This window comes from Salvia miltiorrhiza, chromosome 3, assembly GCF_028751815.1.
Source record: "Salvia miltiorrhiza cultivar Shanhuang (shh) chromosome 3, IMPLAD_Smil_shh, whole genome shotgun sequence".
Classification (NCBI taxonomy): Eukaryota; Viridiplantae; Streptophyta; class Magnoliopsida; order Lamiales; family Lamiaceae; genus Salvia; species Salvia miltiorrhiza.
Window position 1 is genome coordinate 57,142,237 of NC_080389.1, and position 23,448 is coordinate 57,165,684.

At 37.0% G+C, this 23,448-nt stretch overlaps 4 protein-coding genes and 1 long non-coding RNA gene across 6 annotated transcripts; 2 read left to right on the top strand and 3 right to left on the bottom strand.

The window, feature by feature from the left end:
- Positions 1–5,048: 5,048 nt before the first annotated feature.
- LOC131014664 (uncharacterized) lies at positions 5,049–6,570 on the top strand. Its single transcript, XR_009098295.1, has 2 exons — positions 5,049–5,658; positions 6,065–6,570. It is a non-coding gene; the product is annotated as an uncharacterized LOC131014664 (long non-coding RNA).
- Positions 6,571–6,952: 382 nt separating this feature from the next.
- LOC131014665 (uncharacterized) lies at positions 6,953–9,958 on the bottom strand. The gene is made up of 6 exons (XM_057942705.1): positions 8,973–9,958; positions 8,847–8,882; positions 8,712–8,753; positions 8,532–8,612; positions 8,362–8,391; positions 6,953–8,243 (listed from the first exon to the last, which is right to left on the bottom strand). The coding sequence occupies exons 1-6, from the start codon at positions 9,715–9,717 to the stop codon at positions 7,081–7,083; spliced, it is 2,097 nt and encodes a 698-aa protein (XP_057798688.1). The 5' UTR covers positions 9,718–9,958; the 3' UTR covers positions 6,953–7,080.
- A 1,739-nt stretch (positions 9,959–11,697) lies between these two features.
- LOC131019048 (receptor-like protein EIX2) lies at positions 11,698–12,090 on the top strand. The gene has a single exon (XM_057947731.1). The coding sequence runs from the start codon at positions 11,698–11,700 to the stop codon at positions 12,088–12,090; it is 393 nt and encodes a 130-aa protein (XP_057803714.1).
- Positions 12,091–14,226: 2,136 nt separating this feature from the next.
- On the bottom strand, positions 14,227–17,101 carry LOC131014666 (probable receptor-like protein kinase At5g20050). 2 transcript variants are annotated; one of them, XM_057942706.1, is made up of 6 exons: positions 16,321–17,101; positions 16,199–16,234; positions 16,058–16,099; positions 15,874–15,957; positions 15,750–15,779; positions 14,227–15,622 (listed from the first exon to the last, which is right to left on the bottom strand). In XM_057942706.1, the coding sequence occupies exons 1-6, from the start codon at positions 17,099–17,101 to the stop codon at positions 14,457–14,459; spliced, it is 2,139 nt and encodes a 712-aa protein (XP_057798689.1). In that variant the 3' UTR covers positions 14,227–14,456. The 2 variants fall into 2 exon arrangements, with proteins under 2 accessions (XP_057798689.1, XP_057798690.1); XM_057942707.1 differs by lacking the exon at positions 15,750–15,779.
- A 3,381-nt stretch (positions 17,102–20,482) lies between these two features.
- Positions 20,483–23,353, bottom strand: LOC131014667 (probable receptor-like protein kinase At5g20050). Its single transcript, XM_057942708.1, has 6 exons — positions 22,578–23,353; positions 22,466–22,498; positions 22,321–22,362; positions 22,148–22,228; positions 22,029–22,058; positions 20,483–21,897 (listed from the first exon to the last, which is right to left on the bottom strand). Exons 1-6 carry the CDS (start codon positions 23,332–23,334, stop codon positions 20,732–20,734), a joined length of 2,109 nt encoding a protein of 702 aa, XP_057798691.1. The 5' UTR covers positions 23,335–23,353; the 3' UTR covers positions 20,483–20,731.
- Between the last annotated feature and the right edge of the window lie 95 nt (positions 23,354–23,448).

The following is a 23,448-nucleotide window of genomic DNA, read 5'->3' on the forward strand; positions in this document are numbered from 1 at the left end:
TGAATTGAAATTTTATTATAGAAAGCGGAACCAAAAAAACCCAAAGCTGTATATGATAAAGCATTGTATATATAATTCGGTCGACATGACTCAGTCTTCAAACCAGACACCAAACAAGACTTGTGTGGAATATTATAAGTCCGATAATCTAAATTACATGCAAAATCTCCACATCATCCAAAAATGTAGTCAGATATTTTTTTCCACTACAAACTTCACATTTTAAAAGGCAACAAGCTAAGACTAGAGTGCACCGGTCATATGCACGATCTGACGAAGTCTCAACAAAACGGCATTCGTTAAAGTTTTTACTTCTATTTCTTTTTTAATTATAGTTGTCATGACTTGATTTTATAGAAACAAGTTGGATAGTAAAAACTATTTATTTTCGAATAAATTCTTTATATTTTATCTTCTTCATTTATTAAATATTAAGAGATTTAATATAGAAATTTTCAGATTTGCAAAGAGAGGAAGAAGAAAGGAGAAAACAACCAAAGACCATGTCTTCCAAAATTGTAGGGATGTTGGTTATGTGCTTATCCAACAACCAAATTTTGACTTCAAGTAAATATCAAATCCACGATCTTCAACCACGTTTTCACCTTTCAAATCATTGCTTTTCAAGTATACTTTGCATCTATAAAAAGGGTTGAAGGCCACTTCATTCTGTACCAGTTCATAAAGGCAAAATACAAGTGCCGATCGCAGGAGTGTTAAGCTGTATTGTTCCAACATCAAACTCAACATCTAGTTTATCATATCTTGAGTGGGAGACTCATATATCTAGGGCTAGTTCATAGGTTTGTATGTTTGTGATTTATATATTAGCTTCATTATAAGTCTAGCGCAGAAATTTCTTTTCTAATTATCAAATCTTGGGTTGACCGAATACCATAACACCTTCTTTAGTCAATTCCCTAGAGAGTAAGATGGATCCTAAATAAACAAAATAATGAAGTATAAGCTATCTGAAAGCTTTTGCTCCCGCAAACACAGAGATATTGGATAAAATGTAAGAACAATCAATTCAACAAACATACAAACCTATCAACTAGCCCTAGACATGACTTGGTTGACCCTTTGATTAATTTGCAATCCCATCCTTAATTTCATATTTCGTTTCAATTTAATATTTTGTAACATATGCATATGTAGCCTTGTATGTTAGTCTATCGTACATGATTGATAAAATAATATAATTTAATCAAAAAATCTATTAAAGCTAATCCTCAATTGTCCTCCATAACGAGATCCTCATGTGAAGTGGTTGAATTTTTTCTAGGATAGTTCGGATGAAATTGTGGCTATCACTCTGGATATTAATATTTTTTATTTTTATGGTATTATCATCTGTAAAATATATTTTGGAGTCAATTCCTATTCTGAATTATTTCTTGATTTAACCTTTCAATAATTGTACGTCATTAGTGTTTAATTTGAGTTTATTGATTTTCCATTTCGCTATCGAATTTCAAGAATTATTTTGCTTAATTTGTATAGGATATGTTTGGCATGATGAGATTTTGTAGATGCTATTTCTGAAGTAATACTTCGAGTGACATGTCAATTGTCGGTTTCCACCAAGACACATTGCAATTTTGTAAATGGTATTTCTCAAATAATTGTGTGGCTTTATTTGTACAAAAAGTTTGCATGGTAATTTTTCGTTGTAAAATGTTTGTACATTTGTGAGATGTTAAACTCTTATTTTTATCCTTAAATAATAATTCATACTGATAACTCTAAATTATAATTTTGGGACCAATAATATGGGTAGGCATTTTTATTTTTTATTTTTATCTTTTTCAGCTGATATTCAAATAATTGAGAGTGATTATATAATGTTTTAATTTTCTTAGCTAGTGACTCTCTTGATTTAACCTTTTATAACGTGGTGGTGTATCATATATACTGCAGATATTGTACTTCATAATTTCAGATGTAAACCTATGTTTGTAAAATTTAACAAAAGAATAAAAACATTCAAAACATCCCAAAATAGAAAAAGTCGAAGTCAAACCTAATGTCGAAAATGCCAAAATGCCATCCAAAAGACACAACCAATGGAAAACATCAATGTTGGAGAAATTGAAGAAGAGCCAACTTAAGAGAAAGAAGAAAAAAATTAGCCTTAGACACAACATATGGATTGCCTATTTTACCCTTATCATATATTTTATGTTAAAGTTATTTTACATCTTATATATTTATAAGAATATATTAATTTATTAGATATTACACTAAATCTATATGATATATATCTATAGCTATTGATAAGGCTTATAAATAAATATATCCATCCAATAAATCATCTAATAAAATTAATGAATTGATAAATTTTCTAAAATAATAGATTATCAAATAAAATAACATTAATTACACGTACAACATACGTTGCGTCTAGAAAGAAAAAATCTACAATGAAATTGCAGCCTACAGAACCACAAAAGAAAAAAAGAAGAGTAGCCAACAAAAAGTTTGATGACTACATTAAAATTACAAGTGACGATGATCTGCCGCTGAACAACATTCTGGCGCAAACCAAAAATAAGAAGAATAGATCCCAATTATCAAAATCAAACAAGAAAAGATTTAAAATTCGTCTTGCTCCGTAATAAAATAATTTATGATATTTTTTCATAGATCTTTACGCATTTTTATTTAGACGTATATTATGAACATTACTTTCTTACATTTAAATGTATTCATTAATAGTTTCGTTAATTTCTTTTTTAAATTTTAATTATAATCAAATGACTAAGTCAATTTAATAAATACAATTAATTAGTGATAATATTCAAAACTATATAATAATACCTATGCATTTTTGTCACACCCCAATTCTTGAAACAATAACTATAACTGGGGTACGACTAATCATCTAAATGAACAAGGGAGAATCCTTGTGAAATCCGAATAAAAGGGATAACAATCGGGCTTAGCCCATTTGGATGAAGAAAGACGGGCATTCAAGTGATACGAATCAATCAACAAACATAATAACTTCAAGATCATAAGTTTAGTTTCATGCTTCAAATAACCAACATTCATAGAATAAAATACTTGAGAATTTATAGTCTCGGCTCAACAAAAGATGTCGTTTAGAGTCGTAGCATAAAGGTCTTAAGTTAAGGAAACAAAAGAAAGATAGTGGCTAGTTCTACAGCGGAAATCAAAATAAGGAGTTAAACTCTAGCCTCAGCTCTGCCCCGTCAGCACCAGCCGTTAACCTGAAAAACATTTGAAAATATTTGGGCTAAGTACTAATGTACTTAATGGGCTGCAACTTTTAAAACATTTCACAATTTGTAAAAGCAGTTTATCCAATCATACTTGACATGACTTAGAAGGTTTTAAAGTAAAAGAACTTCTAATCATGTTAAAACATTTCATTATATATATATATATATATATATATATATATGTGTGTGTGTGTGTGTGTGCTTAATTTGTGCGCAGTTGTCACACTCATTTCTGTTACTCGTTGTGATCCCGAACCTCTAGCCACTGTCGGAACTAGGGATGTCAAAAAAGCCCGAAACCGATGGGTCGACCCGAATAGACCGATAAAAAAGGTGGGTTAGGGCTGAAAATTTTTAGCCCGAATGGCCCGAACCGAAAATAGCCCGAGCCTGATAGGGTTGGCCCAAAAACCGAGTGGGTTGGCCCGATTAACCGAACACATTCTTAATAATTAATTTTTAAATTTTAATACTTTAATTTTCAATTCAATAATAACATTTTGACGCTTGTAGAATATGTTTTGATTTTTTCCAACAGTTAATAACAAACATCTATGATATAAAAGTCAAATAAAGATAGTTATTTATATTAAATCTATATACAATTTTTATCAAAACGAAATTAAAGTTAGATAATATGTAAACTTATGTTAAAAAAATACTAATTTTTGTATTTAAAATAAAGCGAAATGTCTTGATTTAAAAAATTTGACATATTTTTTGATTATCTTATATATAAAAAAAACATATAAAAAATCATAAAACTTGCGGGCCCGAACGGGCCAGCCCGAAACCGAGTGGGTTAGGGTTAGGGTCGAAAAATTTTAGCCCGAAAAATAAAAAAACCGATTAGCCCGAACCGAAAATAACCCGAAACCGAATGGGTTGGCCCGAAACCGAGTGGGCTGGCCCGATTGACATCCCTAGTCGGAACCATTTCTCCCATTTACTTGAACTAAGGGCGTAACCCAAACAAGTTTCTTTTGACCTCGGGACGCTACCCATGCAGGCCTTACATTCCATGCTTCGGAACACATCCAGCAAGCACCCTTATAACGCCTCTTAGTTAGTGCCCGATGGAGATCAACCCACCAAGTCAGTTAACGAGTGTACACAATTCTCAAATAACGTGTTAGGCCATAAGAGAACCTCGAACGATTCGTTGTGGCGAGCCTTAAATAGAGCAGAGTGCACAAAAATATTTATTGGATAAACAGTTTATATTTCACGAAACAATTAAGCTCATTAGCTCAATAATACATTTGGAAAATAAGCCCACCTGTATAGGCAATGCCTTTCGTTTAATCTTATCTCTGAATCGGAGTAGCAGTGTTAGTCCTCACGATCCACGAAGCCTACAAGAAATCTATACTCTTAATAGGTCTCCTGAATCTAATCTTAAGTCATGGTAAATTGCTTAACATTCTATGATTCACTTAGCCGGATTTTCAAAATTTAATGAATAAATAGTTGAAAACTAAAATCTTTGAGTTAAGAACACCGACAATATCATTACTCGATTTTTCTTTCATAATTGAATTTATGAAAATCAATTTAAATCATGATGCAAATGCACAACTCATGTTATACTTTAATCATATAATAAGTAATTACTTAAAATATGCACATAATAATAAGGTAATATTATTATGCAAATTACTCTTTAAATAAATAAATTAAACTAATTAATAGTTCAATTAATTAATACAAGTATAGTCCATTTAATTAATAGGACGCAGCCCACAATGTTAAATAAATGAAGGTCCAACATCCTTTTAAATAAACTGAGCCCAAATGAAAAATGGCCCAATCCTTCCACCCCATTCAAAGAAGCCGTTCGTCCTCTCTCTTACCCAGAAATCCGCCCCCTTCTCCCCCAAGATACGTTCGTCTCTCTCTCTCCCGAACTCACGGCCGCCGCAGCCCATCTCTGACGAAGAGCGCCGTCTCTGGTCATCGTCACCATCACCCTCGACTGATCGGAACCCTAGTCCCTCTATTCTCCTCTCTTCCGGCGACTACAGCAGCGACGAGCCGCTGCTGCGCCTGAACCCTAGCCACCCCAATCCAGTCGCCCTTAGCCTCCTCTCTTCTCTCCCTCCGTCCGTGGCCGAGCGACAGCGGCAGGGCCGCCGCGCCCTGGCCTCCCTCTGCGAAAACCTAGCCTAATCTAGCCTCCGCCCCAACCCTTTGTTCTCTCCTTCTCCGACAACAGCCAAGGTCAAGACTCACACACACAACCATCGAAGCAGACGCCCATCTCCCTCTACCCTCTGCTCACTCCGACCGGCGGACAACAGTGGCGCCAAGCCACCACCTCCGCCTCCCTGACTCCGACCGACAGCAGTAGATGGAGCAGACTGCCGCCGCCGTCCTGACCTCCCTCCACCTCTCGACTCTAAACCACAACGAGGTAAACTCTTCTTCCTTACCCAACTCGACACAGCAGCCCAAAGTTGAAAGTAAACTCATAAAAATTCTTTCTTTAAATCATTCAAACTTGTATAACAGAGTATAGTATAGCTCCCATTCAACAATATACATATATATACAGAAATGATGAGATGGTTATGCTCATATGATATGTCATGAATCTACTGCTTAACAACGTGTATAAACTCGTGTGGTTTGCTGAAATAAGATTTGAGAGGTGTTTAAATCATATGCAGAATGAAATAGATGTAGGTGTTGAAGATGAAACCTTTGAAAGACAATGATATGTGCTTGTTGGTTTTTCTCTGCTTCTTTTGCCTTTGGTGGTAAGGATGGCCAATGAGAATTTACTGAAATGAAGTCATGTTGATCTTTGGTGAATGCAGGAAGAAACCTGTAGAGAAATGGGGAAGATTGAGGCAAGGATTACCTTGGATGCTTGCAGAAATGAGTGAAGTTCTCCTGCTCTCCTTGTGGAGTTAGTGTAGAATGGTGAAGGAAGTTGCTAGCTGATTTGGTTTAAAAGGGGTTTAAAAGGGGATATTGGCAGCTACCTCTCCTATGACAAGCAAGAAGGAGGGGCTGCAGGTGGAGTGTAGGGTGGCTGAGTTGACAAGCTAGTGTACTATGAGCTTGACTTTGCTTGAAAGGAAAAAGGGAGGTGCAGGCTAAGGGTGGCAGCGGATGGATGAAGATTTGGGGATATCTTTTGTACTAACACATGCGTGTATGTGTATGTATGAATAAGTATATATGTATTGCTTTCATACTTTATGCAATAGTGTAGGCTTGAGTAGTAAAATTATAATATGAATGTAATTAAATCCTTTGTATATCTGTAAAAGAGATTCTTTTCGGTTTTGCTAGTTAATAAGCTCACCGTATTCTCAAATACTTGAACACAATATAATATCCAATGCATATAATTTAATAACTAAATTTATAAATACTTTTGGAAATCGTTTTTGTTGGAATTTAAAATAATTTGTTTTTTCTTTTATTCGGCGTGAATTATCTTATCTTCTAAGTTAAAAAATAATCTAAACTTAGTTGTGAGGAAAACGAGGTATTACAATTTTATTTTTATAGTATAAAATTATAAGTGTTAAACGTGTCTCGCGCGTTCTTACTGTTAGTTACATAATAAAAGTCAAAGGAAAATTATATCGTTGTATTACCGCAAAACTTGAGGAGCCGGACAGTTTATTTGCATCAAGTTCAATTATGATGAGTTGACATATGATTGTGAGCAAAACACAACTACAACAATCACATAAGTTGATATTTGAGATCACTGTATTACTTTTTTCACTGTAGAAGAAATCGATGAAGCAATGAAGGTTATGAAACTCATACATAAAAGAGGAACCTATTTCATGCAAACACAGAGGAGAAAACAGATTCAAGCAATAGTAATCTCAATGCTCCTATCGTAATAATGCAGCAGGGATACAGAATCAGTTGAATTTGTACCCAAGCTGTCTTCCTCGTTTCCTGCAACATGCGCTGATTGAGATGGCAACTCTGGAATGTGCAGACGTTCAACATCAGCTTCCAACATTTCCAACACTTTATTCATTGATGGGCGATCATCTGGCCTTATCTGTATACACCATAGCGCAACTATTGTCATCTTCTGTACAAGACTCTTTCTACTCTCATTCTCATCATCATTACCATTCTTTTCCCCTGCTTTTTCAATTTCAATGTCTTTGCCTTGGTTAAAGTGGTCATATATCCAATCTGGAAAATACTTGCTTGAAACATCATTCTTTCCCCTCAAGTCTTTGTTTAAGCCAACCATTTCCATCAACAACATCCCAAAACTATACACATCAGCCTTGTAAGACACTCCGCCAATACTTCTATTGATGAGTTCTGGAGCAACATAGCCTATGGTTCCTCTAGCAGCAGTCATGGTCACAGTGTCCTTCTCTATGGAGCATAATTTTGCCAACCCAAAATCTGATATTTTTGGGACAAACTTATCATCAAGAAGTATATTGTGAGGTTTAATGTCAAAATGCAAGATCTGAATATCACAACCACGGTGCAAATACTCAACTCCTCGAGCCACTCCAATTGCAATCTTAAATTTCATATCCCAATCTAGTGAAGATGCTTTTTCACCCTTGAAAATGTACTTTTCAAGGGAACCATTAGGCATGAAATCGAATATGAGGGCGCGTTTGGATCTTTGAGCACAATATCCAACGAGCTTGACAACATTTACATGATGGATCCTCCCAATTGTTCCAATTTCATTGATGAAGTCTTGCCCGTTTGCCTTGGATTTTTCGAGCAGTTTGACTGCTACATGATGCCCACTTCGGAGCTTTCCTTTGTAAACAGAACCGAATCCTCCCTCGCCTAGTTTTTCTCGAAAACCTCTGGTCATCTTCTTTATATCTGAATATGAGTACCTGATTGGTGAGAGTTTGTTGTCACTCTGCAGGAAGCCTTCTATTTCATCGTACACCGACAAGCGCCTTCTCCGAAACTTGTAGATCAAGAACCCCATTCCGCAAACAATCCCAATGATGAATCTTACTTCATAACTTACAACTGCCATTAAATAATAATAATAATAATAATAATAATAATAATAATAATAATAGATAAATAGAAGTTTCTTTATAAAGACCATAAGTTGAAAATATTAAAGCATATGTGATGAGCGCACCAATGATACGTTCAATATCGCTGCGCTCCCCTGCAAGTAGTCCACAAAAATGATAGCAAGATAAGTTCAAAACAATCCCATTTCAGATTTGCCAGCTAATCTCATCACTAGTTTTCATTTGTTTTAATAACATAAAATAATCGAGACAAAGGTGTGTAATAATTTCTTACAGTCTTTTACAAGAACCCAATAAGATGCGCCAAATCCAATGATGATCTTTGCTGGAATGCTTACCCCTGCAAATACAACAGCTGCAATTTTTCTCCACAATCTTAATTAGAATTGCATATATACCTACAAATTTCTTGTCTGCAAAATTAAAACACTGCAACATAAATATACGAGCTTACCAACTACAAGCATAAAAATCATGAGACAGCCTGCAATTGGACCTGATGATGAGGAATACAAGAAAAGTTGTTGAGAACTACATATATCTAATTACCATGTTCTTGTTTTTCTTCATTAACATTAATTAATCTTACCTCCGTAGTGTGGTCGGAAGGATTCCATGATGTGCTCTGCATATTCCAGAATACAATACAAAAAAGTATCAGCCTAGAAACTTAATTTAAAACATGTTGGTTGAACTTGTAAATCACTGCTCTTACCCCAGTTGTAACCTAGATCAGATGGGTACTCGTGGCAAGTAGCTACGCCATCCGGCCCCACAGAACAACTAGTTCTTCCACTGCACTTGCCACACATAAATCTCAACCAAGACACATTAACTCCATAAAACAGAGCTTGGTGGATTTCTGAGAGCGATACGTTATTCAAACTCAAGTCTGTAAATTTCCAAGATGTTGCCAGGACGGAATCTAGTGTGCACATGTAGTCCATATATGCGACGCTCACGTTTCCAACCTTGATGTATACATGTGTGCTAGGTTGCTCACAATCAGTGAGTTGGGTAAAGGGAGAAGAATTATGCAACGGATGCTGGCAGCTCATGATATTAATACGCGGTGTTCCAAGAATGCCAGAGAAATCATAAGGATAGAAATAGATAATTTCATATGCAGAATACATAGGAAAAGAGCAGGTGTTGTTGTTTATGATAAAAACATCAGCAAGCCTGATGGTGAAGGTGTGGTAATCGATTGCTCTAACATGGTATTTCTGGGAGTTGAGATAAACTGTGGGGACGTTGTTCTCACATACTAATTCGTATTGGTGATCACCACAGCCGATGGGATCATTCTTGAGGCGGAAAGGAAAGCTAATATTGCCAATGTTGCCACACGCAGAAGGGCTGCAATCTGCTGCTTTACAAGTTTGGAGAAAATGGAGTAGTGAGAGAATCAAGAGAGATGAAGAGGTGATGAAGAAGAGGTTCTGAAATATGATCATCATTCTTGCTTCACATTTTTCCACCACAAACTTCACATCTTAAAAGGCAACAAGACTTTAGTGCACCGGTCTTATGTGACTTAGTCTGAACAAAACCACATTTTTTCTATTTATCTTTTTAATTTGGTTGTCATGAATCGACTTTAGAAAAACGAGTTAGATAGCTTAAGTATATACTTCATTATTTTGTTTTAGGATTCAACTTATAGACTCTAACGAATTGACTAAAGAAGGTGCTTATGGTATTCGGTCAACACAAGTAATCTTTAATTTTAATTTTAATTTTCTGTTTTGCTAAAATCTTTCTTGTCATTGAGGTGAGCAGCAGCAAGCAGTATCATTTTCGCTATATATAAATTTCAAATGAAGTAGTATTTTTAAACTATTAAATCAATATTTTATAGTTTCGAATATTTCAACTTATTTTTTTCATATTCTGTGTTGTGCATACGTGTGCTAGGATCTGTGACCAAGTCTAAACAACAAGAAAATGATCATCGTTACTATTTTCTTTTCTCTTCTTTTGGCTATATGTGACTGTGTGCTGGTATTTCATTATCCTCGTCCAATTAATCAAAAAAATTAATTATTTATGTTATTAAAATAAAATACAATAAAAAAAATGAAAAATCATAATTCAATAAAAGAAATAAGAAATTAATAAATACAATTAAGGCTTGAGTTTTCCGCATTACGTTCTGTTGTATTTATTATGTGATAGCTATTAAAATTAATATGCATGACTATTTGAGCTTTTCAACTGGGTTCTATCACATATCACGTATACATTAATTTATTAATATATCAACAATTTAATATTCCATGCGTCTACAATAAAACTTCAATTTCCTTTTCGTGATGTCCAAGAAAAAAAAATATTTTTCTATTTTTAGTTTATATCCACTAATAATACTCTATTTACCCTTGCTTTTTATCATATCTACACTATTTACAACATCTTTTTACCGCTTTCAATACACTCAACAATCTCGTCTTAAAATTCATTACTCCCTCCTATGAAGTTTTATTGTGGACGGAGGGAGTAATTTATGAATAAATTAATATTTTCTTAATTTCAAAAATTGTAATTTTAAATTAAATTATAATGTGTAAAAACAAATTAGAGATATTATTTACATTAAATAAATGAAAGTATCAATCAATTCATTGCAGCTGATACATAGGAGATCTTAATGATGATGAAGTTGAAGACGATTCAACAATATGTTTATATTTTAATAAGTTACCATAATATTCATAATTGTATATTCTAACAATTACTAATTTATAATATTAACAAGACATGTATATTTATAAGGGTTAATTGCCGCTAAATCCATATACTTTTCCAGTTTTCGGTTTTTTCCCATGACAAAAAAAATCTGATTTAAAATCCATGCATTGGAAATCGATAGGAAATTTCCCCCGCATCCGATTTTCGGCCATCGGCGAAATGAGTCAGATCCTATGTGGCGCAATTGAATTATAAAATCAGTCAATCCAAATCCATGTCATCATCTTCCAGATTCTGTGCAATATTTCTTCAAAATCATACCCACAAAAGCCATGAAAATCGTCCTCTCTCTTCTCTTCTTCAACGTGACAACTCTTCTTAGCTTATTCAACGACGCATTTGCAGACGCTATGTGCAGGGAGAGCGACAGAAGTGCCCTCTCGACGTTCAAGAACGATCTAGAAGACTCCAGCGGCCGCCTCTCATCATGGCGCGATGCCAACTATTGCAAAGGGGAATGAGTAATCTGCGACAATGCCACCGACGGAGTTTGCAAGCTCCGGCTCCGCAACCTACACAACGATCCCTGCGCTCACTTGAGCTATAGTGCAGCCAAATTCGAAGCTTATCACAATCACAAATTGGGGGGTAGATTGAATCCATCTCTCCTCAATTTGCAGTTCCTAAATCACTTGGATCTCAGCTGCAACGATGTCTAAGGCGCGCGCGTCCCAGATTTCATCTCCTCCATGAGAAATCTACAGTACATCGATCTCTCCAGCTGCGGATTCCACGACGCGATCCCTCAGCAAATCGAGAATCTCTCGGGCCTCCGATATCTGAATCTCGGAAATTCGTACCCAATTTTTATGGATAATAAACTTAAGGTTCGCAATTTGCAGTGGTTGTGGCATCTTTCTTCATTGGAGCACTTGGATTTGACAGGAGTCGATGTGAGCAAGGCGAGTGATTGGCTGCGAGCAGTCGAAAATCTGCCTTCTTTGTTGGAGCTGCGCCTCGCGAGTTGCGGCTTACGGTCCCTGATTTCGAGCAATGTTGCAAATCTCACACATCTTCGTGTTCTTGATCTTTCCTGGAACAATTTCAACTCATCGTTGCCTCGCTTGATTTACAGCTGTTAGAAATGGATATTGGGCTCATTCCTCCCTTAAAAGGCCTTATAAGGGAGAGGGTTGTCTCACCATATAAAGTGGCTCATGCCACCATCTCCAATCCAATGTGGGACACTTCAATACACCCCCCGCACGCGCAGCGTGGACTATCCCAAACGTCATCTGTTGACAACGATATTGGGGGGCCCATCATTGGATTGGGTTGGCTCTGATACCATGTTAGAAATAGATATTGGGCCCATTCCTCCCTTGGATTGGAGATGGTGGCATGAGCCACTTTATATGGTGAGACAACCCTCTCCCTTATAAGGCCTTTTAAGGGAGGAATGAGCCCAATATCCATTTCTAACATGGTATCAGAGTCAACTCAATCCAATGATGGGCCCTCCAATATCGTTGTCAACAGATAGCGTTCGGGATAGTCCACGCTGCGCGTGCGGGGGGTGTATTGAAGTGTCCCACATTGGATTGGAGATGGTGGCATGAGCCACTTTATATGGTGAGGCAACTTTCTCCCTTATAAGGCCTTTTAAGGGAGGAATGAGCTCAATATCCATTTCTAACAACAGCCTCACCAATTTGGAGCACTTGGATTTGAATCACTATGGATTCTACCACCAGCTCCCTACCGACTTGCAGACCATGATTTAGGAGAAATGTTTTGGTGGAATACTTATCTTATGTGGCGCTCATGTCACTCTTTAAACTTAACACCTGGATTGAATTGCGCCACATAGGATCTGACTCATTTTTCCGAAGGCCGAAAATCGGACGCGGGGGAAATTTCCTATCGATTTTTCAATTCATGGATTTTAAATCAGATTTCTTTTGTCATGGGAAAAAACCGAAAAATGAACAAGTATGTGGATTTAGCGGCAATTAACCTTATTTATAAATGGGTACTTTAAAAAATTATTCTCTTTCTCCACGATAAGTTTGATCTTTTTGTCAATTTCGTCCACGATAAGTCTGATCCTTAATAAATTATTCTCTTCGTCCACGATAAATGTGGTATTTCTATTTTAAAACATATACCATTAAATTTTACTCTGATTCACACACAATATATACAAAAAATTCATCTCACAAATTATTTATTTGATTACCTAACAAATTAACAGATTTTGATGAGTCTTTTTTTCTATTTTATAAACATCTTTCAATTTTTTCTAAAAACATGTGCCTTCACATTAACATCACACTTATTGCGGATGAATGAAGTATTATTTTTTAGTTTATTAAAATAGAGCATTTTTTGAACTGATCCAAGTCGGGACCAAAAAAATTATAGTTTATGGAGTTTATCAATTTATTGAGTATTATCTAAAGAGGTTTTATTATATATAATTGCATAGTCAAACATACTAAATTGTTAATTTAAGAAATTAAATATAATAAATATTATATATTTCTATTTTTTGCTTGTGTCAAATAAAATAGTATTAATTATGCATATAACGTACGCTCTCTCTATCATATAAAGAACAAAAATCTAATCAAACATGCATAAAAATCAATAAATTAAATTATCTAGAAATTGCAAGAAAAGCAGATGCCAAATAAGTCTTGTAAGATCCATCATGCAAGCTTGAAGCTTCATTGTCGCACTTTGGTAGGCTCGCAAATATCACCATTTAATCACATAATAAAAGTCAAAGTAAAATACTCCTAACAAAAAAAAAAAAAAAGTTAAAGGAAAATATACCGTTTTATCACCGCAACTAGTACTTTTAGTCACTTTTAAATCATTAAATGTAATGCAAATTTATACTACTCCCTCCGTCCACAATTTAATGCCCTGTTTGGCTTTAAAAAACTGTCCACAAATTAATGCCCTGTTTTACTTTTTGTACCCTTTTACTCTCATACTTTTTCTATATTTACTACCCTTTGCCATTAATGGACCCACCTTCAAACACCTTTTTCACTTTTATATTCTATATTTACTACACTTTATCACTTTATCACTTTAGTCAACTACTTTATCACTTTAGTCAACTACCCTTATATTTCATCCACATCACCTTTTTCAGCTTTCTTAGTCTCCGTGCCAGGACCCAAGTAGGGCATTAATTTGTGGACGGAGGGAGTATTATATATCCGCAAAACATGAGGAGGCGGAGAGTTTATTCGCATCATATTCAATAATGACGAGTTGGCATCTGATTCTGAACAAATCACAACTACAACAATCACTTATGCTGATACTTGAGATCAGTGTATTACTTTTTTTAAGGTAGAAGAGATACTCAATGAAGAAACGAAGGCTAGGAAACTCGTACATAAAAAAGGAACCTCTGTGAATTCAAGAAAAAAGAAGAGGAACCTCTTTTTATTTGCAGGTTCATCATGACAAAACAGAGGAGAAAACAAACTCAAGCAATAGTAATCTCAATGTTGCTCCCATTGCTATAATGTAGCAATGATACTGAATCAGTTGCACTTGTATCCCGGCTCTCTTCCTCGTTTCCAGCCACATGCGCTGATTGAAACGGATACATTGGAATGTGCAGACGTTCAACATCAGCTTCCAACATTTCCAACACTTTACTCATTGATGGACGATCATGTGGCCTCATTTGTATGCACCATAGCGCAACTATTGTCATCTTCTGTACAAGACGCTTTCTACTCTCACTCCCATCATCATTACCATTCTTTTCCTCTACTTTTTCAATTTCAATGTCCTTACCTTGGTTAAAATGGTCATATATCCAATCAGGAAAATACTTGCTAGAATCATCATAGTTTCCCCTCAACTCTTGGTTTAAGCCAACCATTTCCATCAACAGCATCCCAAAACTATACACATCAGCCTTGTAAGACACTCCGCCAATACTTCTATTGATGAGTTCAGGAGCAACATATCCTATGGTTCCTCTAGCAGCAGTCATGGTCACTGTGTCCATCTCTATAGAGCATAATTTTGCCAGTCCAAAATCTGATATTTTTGGGACAAACTTATCATCAAGAAGTATATTGTGAGGTTTGATATCAAAATGTAAGATTTGGATATCACAACCACAATGCAAATACTCAATCCCTCGGGCCACTTCAACTACAATTTTAAACTTCATATCCCAATCCAATGGTGATACTTTTTCTCGATTGAAGATGTACTTTTCAAGGGAGCCATTGGGCATGAAATCGAATACGAGGGCGCGTTTGGACCTTTCAGCACAATATCCAACAAGCTTGACAACATTTACATGGTGGATCCTCCCAATGGTTCCAATTTCATTGATGAAGTCTTGCCCATTCGTTGTGGCCTTTCCCAGTAGTTTGACTGCTACATGATGCCCACTTCGGAGCTTTCCTTTGTAAACACAACCGTATCCTCCTTCACCTAATTTTTCTCGAAAATCTCTCGTCATCTTCTTTATGTCTGAATATGAGTATCTAATTGGCGAGAGTTTGTTGTCACTTTTTAGGAAGCCTTCTATTTCCTCGTACATCGACAAACGCCTTCGTCTAAACTTGTAGATCAAGAACCCCATTCCACAAAGAATCCCAACTATGAATCTTACTTCGTAGCTAACAACTGCCATATGAAAAAGAAGAAGTGAAAAAAGCATTTCTAAATATCTACCATCCTTATACGTAGAGTTTTTTATGTTTATACAGATCACAACTTGAAATATTAATTAAAGCATATATTAGGAGCTCACTAATGATGCGTTCAGTAGTACCGCGCCACCCTGCAAGAAGACAACACGCACATCCACGCCCCATTTTAGATTTGCTTTATTAACAGAAAATATATAGAGGCAAAGGTGTGTATCAATTTCTTACAGTTGTATTTTACAAGAACCCAATAAGATGCGCCAAATCCAATGATGATCTTTGCTGGAATGCTTACCCCTGCAAATACAACAGCTGCAATTTTTCTCCACAATCTTAATTAGAATTGCATATATACCTACAAATCTCTTGTCTGCAAATTTGAAAAAACTGCAGCAATAATTTACAAGCTCACCAACTACAAGCATAAAAATCATGAGATAGCCTGCAAGTGGACCTGATCATAAGGAATACAAGAAAAGTTGTTGAGAACTACGTATCACACCACTAGCTTGTTTTTGTTCTTTGTTTTTTCATTAACATTAATTAATCTTACCTTCTTGTTCTGGTCGGAAGGTATCCATGACGTCCCCTGCGTTTTCCAGAATACTAAAAACCATCAGCATAGAAATGGAAATTCATACTTGTTAATTGAACTTGTAAATTAAGCAGTCTTACTCCAGTGGTAATACAGATCAGAATGGCGCTCGCCGCAGGTAACAGTGCCATGCTGATCCACATAACAACCATCTGCTATGTTGCACTTCCGACAAGCCAAACCCCACCAAGACAGATTAAATCCATAGAGCAGAGATTGATGGATTTCTGAGAGCGATACATTATTCAGATCCCTAAAATTCCAAGATGTTTTAACTACGGAAACTATTGTGCACATATACTCCACATCTGCGAGACGCATGTGGCCAACCTTTATGTAAGTATGTCTGCCTTGCTCACAATCAGTAACTTGGGTTGACAATGAAGAATTTTGCAATGGATGCTCGCAGCTCATGAAATAAATAGGCCAATTCATATCCAATTCATAAGGATCGAAAGACTCATATGAAGAAGAAATAGGAATAGATTCATATGCGGAAGACATAGGAAAAGAGCAGGTGTTGTTGCTAATGGAAACATGAGCAAGCCTTATGGTGAAGTCACTGTAATTGATCGCTTTCACCAAGTATTTCTGGGGGTTTAGATGAACTGAGGCGACGTTGTTTTCGCAGACTAATTCGTATTTGCGATCACCACAGTGCTTGGGATCACCCTTGAGGCGGAAAGGGGAGCTAATATTGCGAATAACGCCACACACAGAAGGGGTGCAGTCGGCTGCATTACAAGTTTGAAAGAAATGGAGTGAGAGAATGAAGATAGATGAACAAGTGAAGGGGAAGATGAAGTTTCGAGTGATCATCATTCTTGCTTCAGATTGTTTTCCACTACAAACTTCACACATTAAAAGGTAACAAGACTAGAGTGCACCGCTCATATGCATGAATATCTGACTAAGTCAAACAAAACGGCATTCGTCAAAGTTTTTACTTCTATTTCGTTTTTACTTTAATTAGTTGTCAATTGTCAAGACTTGACTTTCGAGAAACAAGTTAGATAGCTTATACTTCATTATTTTGTTTATACTAAGTAATTGACATAAGAAGGTGCTTATGGTATTCGGTCAACCCAAATAAATGAAAGTATCAATCAATTCATTGCAGCTAATTAATAAATAGGAGATCTTAATGATGATGAACTTGAAGATGATTCAACAATATATTTATATTTTAATAGAGTTTAAAATTATTTAAGGTCACTATCATAATATTCATAATTGTATATTTTAACAAGGGATTATAGCAAAAAAATACACGAACTTTGATAAAAGTTGCAATTTTCACCTGAACTTTCAAATTGGCCAAAATATACCTGAACTTATATTTTTTGTTGTAAATTTCACCTCGACGGAGTTCAATCATTGCAAGTTCAGGTGAAATTTACAACAAAAATATAAGTTCAGGTATATTTTGGCTAATTTGAAAGTTCAGGTGAAAATTGCAATTTTTATCAAAGTTCGTGTATTTTTTGGCTATAATCCCTTTTAACAATTATTAATTTATAATATTAACAAGACATGTATATTTATGCAATGTCATCTATAAGTTTGTTTCTAAAGTCATCACCAATAGGCTTAAGTTGATCCTCCCTTCTGTGATTAATGAGAGTCAGAGTGCTTTTGTTCCTGGTCGTCAAATAACTGATAATGCTCTTCTAGCTTTTGAGATTTTTCATATGATGAAATTGAATAAAGCTAAATCAAAAGGATGTTTTGCTTTTAAACTTGACATGACTAAAGCTTATGATCGTGTGGAATGGAGCTTTCTTGAAGCTATGATGAGGCAACTCGGTTTTCATTCCTCTGTGGTGAATTTACTAATGCGATGTGTTACTTCGGTTTCTTTTCGTGTGCTTGTTAACGGCTTTCCAGGTGATTCTTTCGAGCCTAGTAGGGGTCTTCGCCAAGGAGACCCGCTGTCGCCTTTCCTTTTCCTCTTTTATGCGGAAGCTTTGTCGGGGTTGTTGCGCAAAGCGGAAAACAAACAGCTTATTCATGGGGCTAGGCTTTGTCGATCTGCTCCTGCTGTCAGTCACTTGTTATTTGCAGACGACTGCATTATTTTTGGGAGGGCTTGCACGAAAGAGATTTCTGAAGTTAAAGATATTTTGCTAAAGTATGAGATGGTTTCGGGCCAAAAAGTCAATCTTGATAAATCAACCATCTCTTTTAGCAATGGGGTACCTGAGTCCTTGATACAAGATCTGACGGAGCAGCTGGGTGTGCGAAGGGAGAATCAGCAAGGAAAGTATTTGGGTATTCCATGTTCGGTTGGCCGATCTAAAGTTGAGATTTTTCAACTTCTTGTAGATCGAACCCGGAAAAAAGCAAAGGATTGGAAACGTCGTTTTTTATCGGGAGCAGGGAAGATGGTGCTTATACAATCTGTTCTTCAGTCGATTCCCACTTATCTTATGAGTTGTTTTCTTATTCCTGAGCAGATTTGTCAAAGGCTGAATGGTATTGCGGCTAGTTTCTTTTGGGGGCAGAAGAATGACGAAAGAAAGATTCACTGGAAAAGCTGGAAAAAACTCTGTGTTCCCAAGAATGAAGGAGGACTGGGCTTTAGAGATATTAGCTTGTTCAACCAAGCGATGCTTGCTAAACAGACTTGGCGGATAATTCAAAACGGCTCATCTCTCTTAGCTCGCTCTCTCAAAGCAAGATACTTTCCCCGATCGGACATTCTTTTGGCTAGTAACGCCCATAATCCATCTTATGCTTGGAGAAGCTTACTAGCAGGTCGTGACCTTTTGGAGAAGGGTATTGCTTGGCGTGTGGGAGACGGTTCCAGAATTCGGATTGGTAGGGATGCGTGGATTCCGGATAACAAAGGCAATTTTAGTGTGGCGCGGGTATCTGAACAGTGGATTGATTTAAGGGTTGAGGAGTTACTTTTGGATAATCAGGTTTCGTGGGATATGTCTAAACTTGCTTCGCTGCTTCCCCGGGATGAGCTGTGGAAATTTTCTGGTAAGTTGGTGGTTAATCCGACCATTCTGGATAGGCCACTGTGGCCTCACGGAAAAGGGAACACCTATTCTGTTAAATCAGGGTATCGCTTAGCATGCTCCTTGAAGAATCGTGATGAAGCTTCCTCGTCTCATGCGAACCATGGGCTGTGGGCATGGATTTGGGGGTTGGATGTCATTCCCATAGTTAAACTTTTCCTTTTGAAGTGCTTATCCGGAGCTCTTCCTACGGCATGCTCGCTCTTATCGCGATCAATTGATGTGGATCCTTTTTGTCGAAGGTGTGGAAAGGAGATGGAAACCTTGGAACATGCTTTGCGCGACTGTTCTTGGGTGAATTTTTTGTGGGAAGTTTCGCCTCTCCGTCTTTCGCCGCTAGGTGGTAACGAGCCCTGTTCTTTCAGCGATTGGCTTCTTCGATACGCTCCATTCCTGAGAAAGAAGCTCATAATATCTTCGCTACTATTGCTTGGGCTTCGTGGTTCGCCCGAAATCTTCTCATTTTTCAAGGGAAGGTTGCCTCACATGCTGATTGTCTTTCGATTGCTAGAGGTGCTGGTTGGATTAGGCCTCCTAACTCTATTCCAGCAGATTCCTTTTCTTTGACAGTCCGGTGTAGTCGAGATGCTCAGGTGAAAGTGCAATGTGATGCTGCTATTGGTGAGGGGGTGGGGATTGGCTTGGGGGTTGTCATGCTGGATGCAGAGGATCAGATGATTGGCGTGAGATTTGGATTTATGCCGGGAGTCTTTTCGGTAGAAGAAGGTGAAGCATGTGCTGTTCTGGAAGGGCTCCATCTCTGCGAAGAAAAAGGAATGACCGACGTTATTATGGAAACTGACAGCCAGCTGCTGTACTAGCGTCTTACCAACCGTGAGGAGGACTTGTCGTTTATTGGTGATACTTTGAAAGACATTGAGTTAAGGACTGAAGGTTTGCTTCACGTTTGTTTTAGATGGACCTCCAGAGACTGCAATATGGCTGCTGATAGTCTCGCTCGTTATGCTCTTAGATTTCGTTTGCCTTGTTTTTTTTCTTGTGTTTTTCCTGCTGATGTAAACTCTCATGGTTTGTTTTAATGTTAGTTATGATCTTTCTCTCAAAAAAAAAAAAAGTCAAAGGAAAATACAAAAAAAAAAAACAAAAAAAAAAACAAAGGAAACTATATCGTTTTATCACCACAACTAGTACTTTTAGTCACTTTTAAATGTAATGCAACTTTATAAATATCCGCAAAACTTGAGGAGGCGGACAGTTTATTCGCATGAAATTCAATAATGACGAGTTGGCATCTGATTCTGAACAAATCACAACTACAACAATCACTTACGCTGATACTTGAGATCATTGTATTACTTTTTTTAATGTAGAAGAGATACTCGATGAAGAAACGAAGGCTAGGAAACTCATACATAAAAAGGAACCTCTGTGAATTCAAGAAAAAAGAAGAGGAACCTCTTTTTATTTGCAGGTTCATCATGCAAAAATAGAAGAGAAAACGGACTCAAGCAATAGTAATCTCAATGCTGCTCCCATTGCTATAATGTAGCAATGATACTGAATCAGTTGCACTTGTATCCCGACTATCTTCCTTGTTTCCAGCCACATGCGCTGATTGAGACGGATACACTGGAATGTGCAGACGTTCAACATCAGCTTCCAACATTTCCAACACTTTACTCATTGATGGACGATCATCTGGCCTCATTTGTATGCACCATAGCGCAACTATTGTCATCTTCTGCACAAGACTCTTTCTACTCTCATTCCCATCATCATTTCCATTCTTTTCCTCTGCTTTTTCAATTTCAATGTCCTTACCTTGGTTAAAGTGGTCATATATCCAATCTGGAAAATACTTGCTAGAATCATCATTGTTTCCCCTCAACTCTCTGTTTAAGCCAACCATTTCCATCAACAACATCCCAAAACTATACACATCAGCCTTGTAAGACACTCCGCCAATACTTCTATTGATGAGTTCAGGAGCAACATATCCTATGGTTCCTCTAGCAGCAGTCATGGTCACAGTGTCCTTCTCTATGGAGCACAATTTTGCCAGCCCAAAATCTGATATTTTTGGGACGAACTTGTCATCAAGAAGTATATTGTGAGGTTTGATATCAAAATGTAAGATCTGGATATCACAACCACGATGCAAATACTCAACTCCTCGTGCCACTCCAACTGCAATCTTGAATTTCATTTCCCAATGCAATGAAGATGCTTTTTCTCGGCTAAAGACGTACCTTTCAAGGGAACCATTTGGCATAAAATCGAATATGAGGGCGCGTTTGGACCTTTCAGCACAATATCCAACAAGCTTGACAACATTCACATGATGGATCCTCCCAATGGTTCCAATTTCATTGATGAAGTCTTGCCCATTCGTTGTAGCCTTTCCCAGTAATTTGACTGCTACATGATGCCCACTTCGGAGCTTTCCTTTATAAACACAACCGTACCCTCCTTCACCTAATTTTTCTCGAAAACCTCTCGTCATCTTCTTTATGTCTGAATATGAGTACCTGATTGGCGAGAGTTTGTTGTCACTTTTTAGGAAGCTTTCTATTTCCTCGTACATCGACAAACGCCTTCTTCTAAACTTGTAGATCAAGAAGCCCATTCCACAGAGAATCCCAACTATGAATCTTACCTCATAGCTAACAACTGCCATATCAAAAAGAAGTGAAAAAAGTATTTTAAAATATCTACCATCCTTATACGTAGAGTTTTTTATGTTTATTATACAGAACATGTACAACTTGAAATATTAAAGCATATATATATTAGGAGCGCACCAATGATGCGTTCAATATCACGGCGCCACCCTGCCAGAAGACATCACACACGCCATGTCAGATTTGCTTTATTAACAGAAGATGTACAGAGACAAAGATGTGTAAGTATTTATCCTCACAGTTTTTCACAAAAACCCAATAAGTGGCGCCAAATCCGATGATAATCTTTGCCGGAATGCTTACCCCTGCAAATACAACAGCTGCAAATATTGTTGACCAACTTAATCAGAATTTCCATCTGAAAATTGATCAGTGAATATTTAAAGAGTGCAGGACAAATTAAAGAGCTCACCAGCTATGAGCATAAAAAGCATGAGACAGCCTGCAGCTGGACCTGATAATGAGGAACACAAGAAGAAGAAAAGTTTTTGAGAAACTATACATCTCACCACTTGTTTTACCTTCAGGTAAACACGGATCGTATCAATTAGTCTTACCTTCAGGTGGTTGGAAGGAATACTTGATTTGCTCTGCGTTTTCCAGAATACAAAAAAAACCATCAGCATAGAAATGGAATTTCAGACTTGTAATTAAATTAAGCAGTCTTACCCCAGTCGTAATAGAGACCAGAATGGTGCTCGCCGCAAGTAACAGTGCCATTCGGATCCACAGAACAACCAGCTCCTTTGTTGCACTTCCGACAAAGAAAACCTATCCAAGACAGATTAAATCCATAGAGCAGAGATTGATGGATTTCTGAGAGCGATACATTATTCACATCCCTAAAATTCCAAGCTGTTGCAACTACGGAAACTAGTGTGCACATATACTCCACATCTGCGAGACGCATGTGGCCAACCTTTATGTAAGTATGTCTGCCTTGCTCACAATCAGTAACTTGGGTTGACAATGAAGAATTTTGCAATGGATGCTCGCAGCTCATGAAATTAATAGGCCAATTCATATCCAAGACCAAGTCATAAGGATCGAAATAAGAAGGCTCATATGCAGAAGACATAGGAAAAGAGCAGGTGGTGTTGTTTATGGAAACATGAGCAAGCCTGATGGTGAAGTCACTGTAATTGATCGCTTTCACCAAGTATTTCTGGGAGTTTAGATGAACTGAGGCGACGTTGTTTTCGCAGACTAATTCGTATTTGCGATCACCACAGTGCTTGGGATCACCCTTGAGGCGGAAAGGGGAGCTAATATTGCGAATAACGCCACACGCAGAAGGGGTGCAGTCGGCTGCATTACAAGTTTGAAAGAAAACAATCAAGAGAGATGAACAAGTGAAGAGGAAGATGAAGTTTCGAGTGATCATCATTCTTGCTTCAGATTGTTTTCCACTACAAACTTCACACATTAAAAGGCAACAAGACTAGAGTGCACCGGTCATATGCACCAATCTCTGACTAAGTCGCAACAAAACGGCATTCGTCAAAGTTTTTACCTCTATTTCTTTTTTACTTTAGTTGTC